This window comes from Jaculus jaculus, chromosome 7 (genome assembly GCF_020740685.1).
Source record: "Jaculus jaculus isolate mJacJac1 chromosome 7, mJacJac1.mat.Y.cur, whole genome shotgun sequence".
Taxonomy (NCBI): Eukaryota; Metazoa; Chordata; class Mammalia; order Rodentia; family Dipodidae; genus Jaculus; species Jaculus jaculus.
This window is the reverse complement of record NC_059108.1, coordinates 85,921,121-85,935,998: the sequence shown is the minus strand read 5'-3', so window position 1 is coordinate 85,935,998 and position 14,878 is coordinate 85,921,121. Positions and strand designations below refer to the sequence as shown.

The 14,878-nt window shown below is 41.1% G+C and overlaps 1 protein-coding gene across 1 annotated transcript in view; it reads left to right on the top strand.

The window, feature by feature from the left end:
- Positions 1-14,878, top strand: part of Baz1a (bromodomain adjacent to zinc finger domain 1A) — a 76,014-nt gene that overhangs the window by 40,245 nt on the left and 20,891 nt on the right. Inside the window, exons 10-15 of the mRNA XM_045154642.1 lie at positions 4,003-4,098; positions 5,054-5,192; positions 6,382-6,528; positions 11,455-11,550; positions 11,666-11,890; positions 14,656-14,821. Of these exons, the coding sequence (XP_045010577.1) occupies positions 4,003-4,098; positions 5,054-5,192; positions 6,382-6,528; positions 11,455-11,550; positions 11,666-11,890; positions 14,656-14,821 (869 nt within the window). The remainder of the gene's footprint in view (positions 1-4,002; positions 4,099-5,053; positions 5,193-6,381; positions 6,529-11,454; positions 11,551-11,665; positions 11,891-14,655; positions 14,822-14,878) is intronic.

Below are 14,878 nucleotides of genomic sequence, written 5' to 3'. Positions count from 1 at the left end.
GTTTGCATATTTAGAATCCTACGTTCAGGTAAGGTGATACACATAAGGTACCAGTATAGTTGTAGCAGGCAAGTGCTTCAGACAGGCCCAGAGCCACTCTTCTGTGTGGCCAGCTTTGCTGCCCATAGCTTGGGTTGGACTGAGTTGGATCTGCCAATGGGCCCTGGTGCACCAGGAACAGCTTTCAGTTTGCTTGACCAGGAACAGTGAGCCAATGAGGCGCTTCCCCAGCACTTAGTCAATATGGCCGTCTTCATAGTCTACCATGAGCAGGGTGGCTGGGCAAACCACTAGAGGATGACACTGATTCTGCATCCTTGCCTCCCACAAGACAAGAGTAGTAACTTGAGGACCTCCCAGGGAAAGTAACCATCCTGAAGAGAAAGAGCCAGCACAGTGGCTATCTGGCAGGAGGTAGCCATTCCTGTTGTAGAAGCATGCCCAGCAGCGAAAAGATGTCTAGCACTTATTCAACCTCTCGTCTCACTGGCGCAGTTCAGCTTGATCCTGGACACGAGGAGAGAGGTGCTATTGGTATTGAGCAGCACTAGCTCAGCACACTTCATGCATATATGGCCAAGAATATGATTGGGAGGATGTCCATGATGGACTGGGCCCACACTCACCTGCAGAGGCTCCGGCCTGTACAACCCAGGCCCTCACCAACTCTGAACCTAGCTCCCACCAAACAGTCCTTGGCCACCTCACCAGACAGGAGCATAAATGAGAGCCCTTGTCCAGGAGGGCCCTTCGGATGTCAAATAGGAGCCCTTTAGTACTTCTGAGTCCCCAGGTAGAGGAAGTATTTCTAGGTGCCCGTCTTCCCTAGATAACCCCTTGTCTCCGACTATGTTCATGACTTTATCCTATCAAAGAACAAACTTAATCCCTATACCTTAACTACAGCTCCTGTGAGCACCACCAGAGGCCACCCTCTACCCCGTAGGCCAACCTTGCTGGATAAGAACTAGCTCTGTGATCACTTGGACTTTAAAGCTCTGGCTTTAGTGTGGACACCATTGTCCTTCTTGGTGATCGTGAGGCTTTTTACCTGGAGAGTAATTATCATTTGGAGCAAGCCTGAACCCTGTTCAAGCAGAGAGTGGGGTCCCTAAAAGTGGGGGATGATTACATAGAACTCCACCATCTCCTTACTGGCCAGTTCTAAGCCCCTGGAAGCCAAGGACTCACCTAGTAGTTTCCTGGAGGAGCCAGGCTGCTCTCACATACTACCTCTGAGGGCCTGGCTGGTCCTAGGCAGTCAGGGCAGGCATATAATCCTGGGTCATGAGAAGAGTCTTAAAAAGGGCCTACCTTCTTCTACCTCTTGGAATGACCCCACATGCCTTGTTACATGTGTGACACACATATGCGTATATAAAGGCTTATACAAATTTTTTAAAATATATTTAATTTATTTACTTGAGGGAGAGAAAGAGGCAGAGAGAGAGAAAGGAGGGAAAGAGAGACAGAAACAGAGAGAGATAGAGAGAATGGGTGAGCCAGAGCCTCCAGCCACTGCAAATGAATTGCACTTGCATGCCCCCCCCTTGTACAGCTGCCTTACCTGGGTCCTGGACAGTTGAACCCAGATCCTTTGGCTTTGCAGGCAAACATCTTAACTGCTAAGCCAACTCTCCAGCCCCTTACACAAATTTTTTAAAGAGAGTAAGTGCTTATTTGTTTATATTCAGTGTTTCCACATTTCAAAAGGAGCTGATAACATTTCTAGAAAATAATAATGATGACATAATCTATTTACATTATGCTGTTTTATTTTGTTTTCTGTTTTTGTTCCAAGGTAGGGTCTCACTCTAGTCCAGGCTGACATGTAATTCACTGTGTAGTTACAGGCTGCCCTGGAACTCAAGGCAATCCTCCTACCTCTGCCTCCCAAGTGCTGGGATTAAAGGCGAGTGCAACCACACCTGGTGGAAATGACTATTCTTGAGCATTCTCATGCCCAGGTCGGCCAACTGAATCCCAGCACTTCTGGAACACAGATCTTTTTTATTTTTTCTGGGTGTGGTGGCACACATTAAAACAATTTTTTTTTGGTGACTTCCATAATTGTAAACTATATGGTAATTCCTCCCCCCCCCCCCCCGCTTTCCCCTTTGAAACTCCATTCTCCATATCCCCTCCCCTTCTCAATCAGTCTCTTTTATTTTGATGTCATGATCTTTTCCTCCTATTATGATGGTCTTGTGTAGGTAGTGTCAGGCACTGTGAGGTCAAGGATATCCAGGTCATTTTGTGTCTGGGGGGAGCATGTTGTAAGGAGTCCTCCCCTTCCTTTGGCTTTTACATTCTTTCCACCACCTCTTCTGCAATGGTCCCTGAGCCTTGGAAGGTGTGATAGAGATACTGCAGTGCTGAGCACTCCTGTCACTTCTTTTTTTTTTTAAAGTTTTTTTTTTAAAATTATTTATTTATTATAGAGTGACAGACACAGAGAGAAAGACAGATAGAGAGAATGGGCGCACCAGGGCTTCCAGCCTCTGCAAATGAACTCCAGACGCGTGTGCCCCCTTGTGCATCTGGTTAACGTGGGACCTGGGGAACCGAGCCTCGAACCGGGGTCCTTAGGCTTCACAGGCAAGCGCTTAGCTGCTAAGCCATCTCTCCAGCCCTCCTGTCACTTCTTTACAGCACCATGATGCCTTCTGAGTCATCCCAAGGTCACTGCCATCTGAAAAGAGAAGATTCTCAACCAAAAGTGAGAGTAGCATTAATATAAGGGTATGAACATTAAGAGAAGTGCTTACTGAGTAGTTTGATGAGCATAGTATGTACATTTATCCAGATAGCAGCAGATGTTACACCCCTAGGGCTCATGAATACCCCTGTTGTAGGTTTTTAGTATCAGGGATTATTCCTTCCCATGGAGTGGGCCTTGGGTCCAATTAGAGGTTGATTGGTTTTCCCCATGACGGACGTGCCACTATTGCACCCGTTGGCTCATTTGTACTTGCTTATAGTGTCCACTGTTGGGTATCTTCACTGGTGGCATCTCTTTCTCCCATTGAACTGCATGCAGAATGCTTTTTCCAGCTTTCTCTTAGCTGGTCTACATGAAGGAGGTTTTCAGCTCAGCTCTAGCAGGGTTTCTCAGTGACCTTGCAGCCCAAATATGTGGAGTCTTCAGCAATAGGGTCTTACCATCTATGCCTGGTGGGAAACCAAGGGCTCGGCAATGGCCCGTAATGTGGTGGCACACATTTTTATGAGAAATAGCAAGAGAGAGGAAACAGAGATAGTTGGTGTGCCAGCCATTGCATTTGAACTCCAGAGGTGTGCACCATCTTGTGCACATTTGTGACCTTGCATGCTTGCATCACCTTGTGTGTCTGGCTTACATGGGATCTGGAGAGTCAAGCATGAGTCCGTAGACTTCACAGGCAAGTGTCCTAATCACTAGGCCATCTCTCCAGCTCTTGTTTTTTGGTTTTTCAAGGTAATGTCTTACTCTAGCCCAGCCTGGAATTCACTATGTAGTCTCAGGGTGGCCTAGAACTCATGGTGATCCTCCTACCTCTGCCTCCCAAACGGTTGGACTAAACTCATGAACCCCCACACCTAGTTCCTTGTTTGTTTTTTGGCTTTTGGTTTTTTTTTTGGAGGTAGGGTTTTACTGTAGCCTAGGCTGGCCTAGAATTTACTATGTAGTTTCAGGGTGGCCTTTAACACACAGTGATCCATCTTCCTCCCTTGCCTCCTGAGTGCTGGGATTCAAGGTACGCCACCATGTCCAGCTTCCTCTTCTATTTTTTTCTTTTCCATGTCCCCTCTTAATTTCATGTTTTTCGCACTGGGATTACAGGTCCACCTGGTTTTATGTGGTGCTGGGAATCCAATATAAGGCTTTGTGTATACTAATCAAGGACTCTACCTACTGAGCTACTTCCCCAGCTTAAGTATTTGCATTTCTAACAAGTATTTAAGTGATGTTGATACTGCCTCATAAATTAAAAATTGTATTAAAGTTTTTATTGTTGTTAGGAAAGAGAGAAATTACGTGAAGAAAAACGAAGATACATGGAGTACTTGAAACAGTGGAGTAAACCCAGAGAAGATATGGAATGTGATGACCTTAAGGTATGATTGGCCCAGGTCTGGTGAGTGTACCCTGTGCAGCATTCCTGATGACTTGTGTGCTTGGTTGCTGTTTCTCTTTCAGGAGGGCTGGATAGTATGACTGGGTCATACTATGTACTCCAGGCTGCCTCAAACTCCTGAGTACTGAAATTTTACGCATTTATGGGACACTCAATTGAAAAGTGTTTTCATATTTAATGGAGACAAAATGCCAGTTTAGCATTCTTAGAATTCCAATGTTGTATTTTTAGTATTTTATAACAAAATACCACAGTGGTTATTTTGTAAAAATAATTGATCAGTCATTGTGATCCCTGACAATCTACTAATTGCTGTAGCCAGGTATGTACCAGATAGGTTTATTTAGGGAAAAGGGTGGAGTTTTACCTGTTTCTACAAATCAGTGGCTGGTGGATCATGCTCTTTACTTTAGGGAGAGCTTCATAAGATAAGCACACAGAATAAGCAGGCATGGTGACACATGCCTCTACTCCCAGCACTCTGTAAGCCGAAGCAGGAGAATCACAAGTTCTAGGCTAGTCTGTGCTACATAGTGAAGAAAAAAATAAAACTACAGTAGTTCTTGGTTTTTCAAGGTAGGGTCTCACTCTCGCTGAGGCTGACCTGGAATTCACTGTGTAAACCTCAGGGTGGCCTTGAACTCTGGACGATCCTCCTACCTCTGCCTCAAGTGCTGGGATGAAAGGTGTACGCCACCACTCTCATTGGTTCTTTTTAACTAGGAAATTTAGTCAGAAATTTTACTTCAGCCTGAAGTTATTTTCTTAGTTTCCGGGGAAAATGTCTCTTCATGGTTCCTAGCATCTAGGATTTAGTACAGTAAACGTGTCCTGAGTTAAGAACTGCCAGTCTGGCATGTGGAATGTTGTCTACCTTCTTAGATTTTCTGCTCTTGTAAGGTTCAATTTTTTACATAAGTTGGTTAACCTTACAGGAACTTCCAGAACCAACTCCAGTGAAAACTAGACTACCTCCTGAAATCTTCGGTGACGCTCTGATGGTTTTGGAGTTCCTTAATGCATTTGGGGAACTTTTTGATCTTCAAGATGAGTTTCCTGAGGGAGTGACCCTAGGCAAGTACTCAAATTACCTGTTGCTATGATACAGTTCCCACTAACACTTAGTGGCTTAGAAAAAATGATCTCTCAAGGTTCTGTAGGGTCATTGGACTTAGCTGTTCTCTCAGAATCCTCTATGTGGTTAGTCAGAGTGGCTGGAGTCATCTGAAGGTTGGATGGGTTAGATTTGCAAGGTGGCTTCCCTGTGTACATGTCTTGATACCTCAGGCCCCTTCTTGTGGTCTCACTGCCCTGCCTTTCTTAGGTGGCAGCTAGAAGCAGGAAACAACACTGCCAGACCTCTGAAAGGGCTAGGCCCAAAGGTTTCTGAGAACTGAAGAGCTGGAGGAAGAGATTCACTTCTTGGGCACTTAATGCTAACAGAAATTAGTCTGATTTGTCAGTGTAGTTCAAACATCATAGTAATACGTATAACAGTCTAATATGAGAGCTCAAATTTTGAGTTGTTCGTAAAATGCTTTTCTTAGGATTCCTGAGGGAGCCTCCAAGATAGAATTATTGCTACTATTAGTTTAATAAGAGTACATTCTCCAGCAGGGCTCTCAGGTTCTTCAGCAGTACTGGTTTAGGGAAGATGATTTACAGAAGAACCGCTTGACACTGACACAGCTCATGCTGATGCTTACCTCACATGTGCTCTAAATAATGTCCATTCAGCTCGCAAGAACAGCGAGAGAATAACAACCCGTCCTCACCTTATTATTAGAATAAAATTATATGTGTCTATGTGTTGTTTGTTGTGCTTTATTTTTTGAGGCAGAGTATCACTATATAGCCCTGGCTAGAACTCTGAGCAGGGTGCCTTCCATCTTAAGGCTGTCCTCTTGTCTCTGCCTCTCAAATGCTGGAATTATGTATGTTTTACCATATCCATCTAAAATTTTTAAAGATGCCCAAATTTGCCTCAAATTTTAAAGTAGATGAAATGTATTTGTCTGTTGAGACTTTTTTGCTTTCTTGGATGAAGTGACTGCCTTATAGTTTTTAAAATTTTTTTGTATATTGTGGTCATTACAAATTTTTTGGTTTGGCTTGGATAACATTCTGCTCGACTTGAAATAATGGACAGTTATGAGAATAGTTGTACAGGCTATTGCTGATTTATTGTTTGTTATTTTCCAGTGGAGTTGTTTTTACGATCATGTACAGAACTTTAAATTCATTTTAAACATTTTATTCACAGAAGTGTTAGAGGAAGCTCTGGTAGGAAATGACAGTGAAGGCCCACTATGTGAATTGCTTTTTTTCTTCCTGACTGCAATCTTCCAGGCGATAGCTGAAGAAGAAGAGGAAGTAGCCAAAGAGCAAATAACTGATGCTGACACCAAAGGTCAGAGTTCACCATTATTGTTGCCTGGACCATAGTAGCTTTGTAGTGACACTGACTTTGGAAGATTATTTCCTAATTAATTGGCCTTTGCAGCCATGAAAATGTATTTATGCAGAAGATGCTTGGTCATGTTATACTAACAATGTAACACCAGCTGTTCAGAAAAACCTGTTTCTGACTACCTTTCTGATGTCTTCCAAGTTGGCCTCGCTTTTTAGCCCTTTAAATTTGCCCTTATGATTTAGAATTACATATATCGCCAGCTTGTGTCTGTGATGCTATGAAATTGTGCTAAATAGTTTTATTTATTTATTAGTTTGTTTATTTATTGCTCCACAATTGGGAAAAATCATTAGTGATACTTTCAATTTAAAATAAGTACAATGATTGAGATGGGGAGGTAATATGATGAAGAATGGAATTTCAAAGGGGAAAGTGTCAGGGGGGAGGGAGGGAGGGAATTACCATGGGATTTTTTTTTTATAATCATGGAAAATGTTAATAAAATTTAAAAATTAAAAAAAAAACACTATTGTTGGGAAAAAAAAAAAGAGCTGGACGTGGTGGTATACACCTTTCATCCCAGCACTTGGGAGGCAGAGGTAGGAGGATCAACGTGAGTTCAAGGCCACCCTTGAGAATACATAGTGAATTCCAGGTCACCCTGGGCTAGAGTTAGACCCTACCTCGAAAAACAAAACAAAAAAAAAAACAAGCAAAAATAATGTCAAAAAATAATTAAATACTATTACCCAATTTCATTTCTGGTCTGACAGTTTTTAGACCAGGATTATAAATTTTTGCTGTTGTTGTTTTACTAATTTGATTTGAGTCCCCTCCACTCCCAATAGGGTCTCACTTTAGCCCAGGCTGACTTGGAATTCACTATGTAGTCCCTGCCTAAGTGCTGGGATTAGAGACACGTCCAACTTTGTTCTACTAATTTGAATTAGAGATTTTTGTTGGTGGTGGTGGTGGGTTTTTTTGTTGTTTTTGAGATAGGGTCTCATTCTAGTCCCAGGCTCACTTGGAACTCACTGGAATCCTATTACTGTTGCCTCCTGAGTGCTGGGATTAAAGGCAGTCATGTGGCCACCATGCTTGGCTTAAATATATATTTTATTGTTATTTATTTATTTGTGAGAGAGATGGAACTAATTTCTTAGAGAAAACTCTTCATAGTTTTTTTTTTTGTTGTTGTTTTTTTAATGTATGTTAGCCAGACGTGGTGGCTCACTCCTTTAATCCCAGCACTCAGAAGGCAGAGATAGGAGGATCACTGTTAGTTCAAGGTCACCCTAAGACTACCTAGTGAATTCTAGGTCAGCCTGAGCTAGAGTGATTCCCTACCTTGAAAAACCTAAATAAATAAATAAACAAGTCAACGTGGCATTCACAAGGTCTGGGCTTTACCCCCAGCACAGCATAAATGAGTGTGGTACTACACACCTAGAATCCTAGCACTTAGGAGGTGGAGGCAGAAGGATCAGAAGTTATCCTTTGCTCATATAGCAAGTGAAAAGTCAGATTGTACTATATGAAATCCAATCTCAAAAGGAAACACACACACACACTGTTTAGAATTTATGTCAGTCAAGAGAAATGTTAAACATTTATGTTAAGAAATTATTTGACTTCTTGGGTAATCTGATCTTTGAGATATAGAAATAGAAGATTAATTACATAATATTCATTGTATTGCATAAAAATTAGAATAAGAAATTCTTCCTGGGAGATGTCTTGATAGCAGAAGGTTGCTGCACAGAAATGGGACATTCTTCCACAAGTAGTTTTTGGTGCACGACAACATTGATGAGGATGAGTTTACTGTTGACTGTATTTTGATTTTATGAACTGAGTTCAAGGCAGAGGTGGGAGGATCACTGTAGTAAGTTTGAGGGCACCCTGAGACTCCATAGTGAATTCCAGGTCAGCCTGGGCTAGAGTGAGACCCTACCTCAAACCTCTCCCCCCACCCAAAAAAAAACATGTATGTATGTATTCTTTACCTCCACTTTCTACCATATAACACTCTTCATAAGTTATAGGATTTACTCAGAAATAATCTCCTGGCTACCTTCTACCTAATGAAGGCAGCTGAACTGGATCCAGTATGCTCAGACTATTGGAAGGAGCTATATTATGCCATCTTCATGCAGAATAATGTACACATAGTCCAACACTCAACTATGATATCCTAGCAAATACACAAGATTATTTTACTTAAGGAGGATGCTCTTTCCCCCCCACTTCAAAGGGCTTTTAGTTCATGAGGTAAGACTGAAGATGGGGCGCTAGATGTGATAGAGGACACTTGTAATCCCAGCATTTAGGAGGTAACAGACAGGAGGATCAGGAGTTCAAAGTCAGCCTCAGCTACATTGTGAATTTGAGTCAAATCTGGGTTACCGCAGACCTTGTCTCAAAAAACCCAAAGACTAAAGATATGAATCAACATAGTTATTACAATACATTAAATATGTATTGCCATAATTTGCAGCAATAAAATATAGTGATTATGCTGTTCTCGATCAGAATGCCTGAGTTTATACTTCATCCCCTGTTATCTTTATATGTAAAATGAAAAACAGCTCCCTCACCAAGTTGGTGTGAGTATGGATTAAATAATGCACAGTATCTTACGTCATAGTAGATTTTTTCCGTTTACTAGTTTTTTCTGTTTTATTTTGTTTTTGATGTATGATCTCGTTCTAGCCCAGGCTGACCTGAAATTCACTCTGTAGTCTCAGTGTGTCCTTGAACTCACATCAGTCCTCCTACCTCTGCCTCCTGAGTGCTGAGATTAAATGCAGTGCACCGACACCTGAATTTTTTACTTCCTATTTCTGTGATTATCAGTAAATAACCGCATTGAACCTGAGTCTTCTTATCATGTCTATCTAATTTCTACTTCTCAGGAAACTATTAGAAATACCTTACTGGTAAGATCAGCTAAAGAGGAAATTTAAAAAAAACAAAAGATTTTAGGGGCTGGAGAGATGGCTCAGTGGTCAAAGGGTCTTGCTTGCATTACATAGCCTGATGGCCCAGTGTCAACTCCTCAGAACCCTTGCAAAGCCCAATGCAGAGTGTCTCACTTTATCTGCCCATAGTCCTCCTCTTCCCGTCAAGAAACAACCAACATTCAACCCTATCTCACTTTTCAGGGAGATTCAGGAAAATTTATTGAGACAAGAGAACAAATTTGAGGAAAAATGAAGTTATACTTGGGATAATGGGAAGACCCTTACCTAAAGAACCACATACAACATTACTAGCTGTTTTTAATTTTTCGAGGTAGGGTTTTGCTGTAACCCTGAAATTCAGTATGTAGTCTCAGGGTGGCCTAGAACTCATGTTGGGATTAAAGGCGTGTGTCACCACGCCCAGCAAGTATACATATTTTACCATGTTTATTTAATACAATCAAAAATAAACAATCATTTAGTTGTGGTTCATTTCTTAAGACTTGTAAAAAAAAGCCTTTGTCCCAGGAAATTATAATTTTCAGTAGAAAGTATCTGTTGAATGTGGTGATACCTGCTTTAAAAAAAAAAGAAGACTACCATATAATTGTCCTTAGAGCTGTTGTTTTTTTGTAGTGCTGATTAACTTTTTTTATGATTGACCTTCTATGTCAAATTGAGACAGTTTTAGGTCTAGTATTTCCTGGGTAAGGAAGAATGTATTGTCTTTCTCTTGGGCTGGATAGACCTAGTAGGCATGACTTTAGCATGGACACTAAGTTTAGTCTGTTAACTTCTGTGTGGTCCTATGTTGTCATAAAACAGTGAATAATTGTGATCAGGTGTGATCCCAGAGCTGCCCTTTCCTTTGGTAAAAGAGTGTTCTGTTCTCTAAGTTTTGTTTTGTCTTGTGAATCAGATGATAGAAAGTAAAGGAAGCCAGAACCAGATTACCTACTAGTGATTGTCAAGCTAATCCAAAGCACCCTGTAAATTGCCTAGAGAGTACATTCCTTGGTGCCACTGAAGGAGAGCTGAAACAGATGAATGGGCAGAATTCTTAACCTCTCTGCCCCGCTTTAACAAGGGGACATTTTAATCTCTCGTGTTGGCCTTCTAAGAATCCTCTTAAGAATTTTCAACCTGCAGCTCTAGATTGACCTTTTTAAGAAAAATGAAACCCAGATTAAGTGATGTGTGGAAAGGATTTATAACAAGGCATTGGCAAAGATGAAACCAGATCACACATGTATCTGATGTTGAGTGTTTTTTGCTATAGTAAGTGTAACGTTTTTATAGTTGGCACTTTGATTTTTTTTTTACCCACTTATATATTGGGAATGATTGCTTATACTAAGGTTTTAAATAGGTTTTTACTAATAAGTTTGCTGTTTAGTTTTATTAAACAGTTTTCAAAGCTAAAGAACTTAATTTTGCAAATAAAGGTAAATCTTGTTAATTCTGCATTGACATTTTTGAAAATGAGGAAATTTTAATAAAAAACATAATTGACAGCACTGCTGGCTTAAAAGGTAATTTAGTTCTTTCCCAGGCCAGTTCTCTGATGGTGACCACCTTGACTTTGTTATAATTGACTCTTACAATATATATAAAAGATTGGGGTCTTCACTCAACTTACAGTAGACTTTCTAGTTATATTGATTGAAGGATTTGTTTTTAATTGTGAAGTAATTTTTACCAGCTTAGGAATATGTAAGTGCAGCTTGTTGGTAATTTGGAAATTTTCTTCTGTACAGCGTGTGAGGAGACGTTAGTGTGTTTTAGTGTTCTAGGGTTTGCAGGTGGAGACTAGGCAGAATGTGAACCGTGCTTGCATTTTTGCTAGTTCTTGTGAGGTTCCTGAATGCTAAGCTGTTTGCCGTTTGTCATCCTTTTAAAAGGGCGTTCTTTTCATATCCACTTTGACTTGCACTAGAATAAAGTGTCTATCTCCTTAAAGATTTAACAGAGGCTTTGGATGAAGATGCAGACCCCACAAAATCTGCACTGTCTGCAGTTGCATCTTTGGCAGCTGCATGGCCACAGTTACACCAGGGTATGTGTGGGTTTTATTTTTTTGTTTCGCTTTTAATTTTTAAAGGTACATTTTACATTGCTAAGTATTTGTTGTTTGCTTTCTAAGTGACTGTTTTGTTTTTTAACAACTATAGGCTGCAGTTTGAAAAGCTTGGATCTTGATAGCTGCACTCTTTCTGAAATCCTCAGACTGCACATCCTAGCTTCAGGTGCAGATGTAACATCAGCAAACGCGAAGTACCGCTATCAGAAGCGAGGCGGGTTTGACGCCACAGACGACGCCTGTATGGAGCTGCGGTTGAGTAATCCTAGCCTGGTGAAAAAGTTGTCAAGCACATCTGTGTATGATTTGACACCAGGTAAACTTTACAAGTTGGAATGTTTGTAATTTCATTTATCTTCACATGTGTATGTATGGAAATTCCACATCCTCTTAACACATCGCTGGGAATTGACCACAACGATTACTCCATGCTAGGCAATTGATAGTAGATCCTTAACCTAAAAATACAATCTTTTGCCAGGCATGGTGGTGGCCTGCCTTCAATCCCAGCACTTGAGAGGCAGAGGTAGGATCTTTCAGGTCAGCCTGGGCTAGAGTGAGACCGTACGTTGAAAAACATCCTCCCAAAATATTTAATATAGTCTTCTAAGAAAAAAAATAGATGATGCAATAGCTCACACCTTTACTCCCAACACTAAGCAGAATAAGGTAGGAAGATCACTGTGGATTCAAGGCCAACCTGGACTACAGAGTGAGATTTAGCTCAGCCTACCCTAGAGGGAGATCTTACCTAAAAAAAAAAAATCAAAAATTTGGAACCAAATTATAATTACTATTAATATTCATATTAACTTCAATTATACAATGTTGGTTTTGGTGGCATTCTGTTGTTCAATTTTTTGGTTTCTTTTTTAGTTGGGAGATTTTGTTTTGTTTTGTTTTCCAGGTAAGGTCTCACTCTAGCCCAGGTTGACCTGAAATTCACTATGTAGTTTCAGGGTGGCCTTGAACTCACGGCGATCTTCCTACCTCTGCCTCCCGAGTGCTGGGATTAAAAGCGTTGCCACCATGCCCAACTCTCTCTCTCTCTCTTTTTTTTTTTTTTTTTAATTTGAGAGAGAGGGAGAGAGAAAAAAAAAATAGGTGCACCAGGTTCTCCAGCCACTGCAGGCGAACGCATGACCTACCTTCTGCATCTGCCTTATGTGGGTCCTGGGAAATTGAATATGGGTCCTTTCGCTTTGCAGGCAAGTGCTTTAACTCTCTAGCCATTGCAGAAGAGGTGTCGGAAAGAATGTAAGAGCCAAAGGAACAGCAGGACTCCTTACAACGTGCTCCTCTAGACACAAAATGGTCTGGATCTCCATGACCTCACAGTGTCTGACACTACCTACACAAAACCATCATAATAGGAGGAAAAGATCATGACATCAATATAAAAGAGAAACTGATTGAGAGGAGGAGGGGATATAATGGAGAATGGAGTTTCAAAGGGGAAAGTGGGGGGAGGGAGGACATTAACATGAGATATATTTTTTAAATCATGGAAGTTGTTAATAAAAAATAAATAATAAAATACTTTAAAAATTATTTGTGGCTGGGCATGGTAGTGCATGCCTTTAATCCCAGCACTCAGGAGGCAGAAGTAGGAGGATTGCCGTGAGTTTGAGGCCACCCTGACACTCCATAGTGAATTTCAGGTCAGCCTGGGCTAGAGTGAGACCCTACCTCAAAAAACCAAAAAAAAAAAAAAAAAAAAATTGTGAAAGAAGAGGGAGAAACAAGCAGAGAGAGAGAGAGAGAAAATGGGCACAACAGGGCCTCCAGCCACTGCATTCGAATACCACATGCATGCGACATCTTGTATGTCTGGCTTACATGGAACCTGAAGAGTTTACTTTTTGTTTATTTAGTGTTTTTTTTTTTCAAGGTAGGATTCCACTCTAGCTCAGGCTGACTTGGAATTCACTATGTAGTCTCAGGGTGGCCTTGAGCTCATGGGAATCCTCATACCTCTGCCTCACGAATGCTGGAAATAAAGGTGTGCGCCACCACACCCAGCTTCCTTTATTTGTTTTTTAAAATAGGGTTTCTACTATGTAGTTGTAGCTCAGGTAGTTGAAAGTCTGGTATTGTATTTTACACTTTCAGTGTTACCCCTTGGGAGATGGAGATAGTAGGATTGAATGTTCAAGGTGAGCCTGGGCTACACAGTGGAAATCTATATGATGTCTCAAAATAAAAAGCTGGACATACCTGTAGTCTTACTACTTGGGAGATAGAGGCAAGAGGATTTTAGAGTTCAGACTCATCCTTGGTTAGACACTGAGATTAAGGCCAGCTTGAACTACATGAGATCTTGCCCCCAAAAATAAAAATAAGAGCTAGAGAGATGGCTTAGTGGTTAAGCACTTGCCTGTGAAGCCTGAGGTTCAAGGCTCAATTCACCAGGACCCACGTTAGCCAGAAGCACAAGGGGTCGCATGCATCTGGAGTTTGTTTGCAGTGGCTGGAGGCCCTGGCACGCCCATTCTCTCTGTCTCTCTGCCTCCTCCTTTCTGTCGCTTTCAAATAAATTAAGTAAAAATAAAAATAAAAAATAAAAAAAAAAAAAGAGCTGGAGAGATGTCTTAGTGCTTAAGGCATATGCCTGTGAAGCCTAAGGACCCAGGTTTGATTCTCTAGGTCCCACATAAACCAGATGCTTACGCATCTGGAGTTTGTTTGCAGTGACTAGAGGTCCTGGCTTGTCCGTTCTCACTGTCTCCCATCTCCCTCTCTCTCTATCTCTAACAAATGAAAATAAAATCTTAAAGCTAATGTTACTTTGCTTTTGATACAATATTCTTTTTTTTTTCTTCTTTTTTTCAAGGTAGGGTCTCACTGTAGGCCAGCTGACCTGGAATTCACTATATAGTCTCAGGGTGGCCTTGAACTCATGGCAATACTCTTCCTTTGCTTCCTGAGTGCTGGAATTCACGGCATGCACCACTTTGCCCAGCTTATTCCCTGCTTTTTATTAGATATTTTCATATTGATGTACAAATTTAAAATTTTCAAACAAAATTTTTTTCTTCCTCATTGATAATACCCAAAATTGTTTATTGATTTTTTAATCAGGAGAAAAGATGAAAATACTTCACGCGCTCTGTGGGAAGCTGTTGACCCTAGTGTCCACTAGGGATTTCATTGAAGACTATGTTGATGTGTTACGGCAGGCAAAGCAGGAGTTTCGGGAATTAAAAGCAGAACAGCATCGAAAAGAGAGAGAAGCAGCAGCTGCTAGGTGAGAGATACTCCACTCTGTCATCCCATCCTTGCACATAATCCGTACTTCACATTA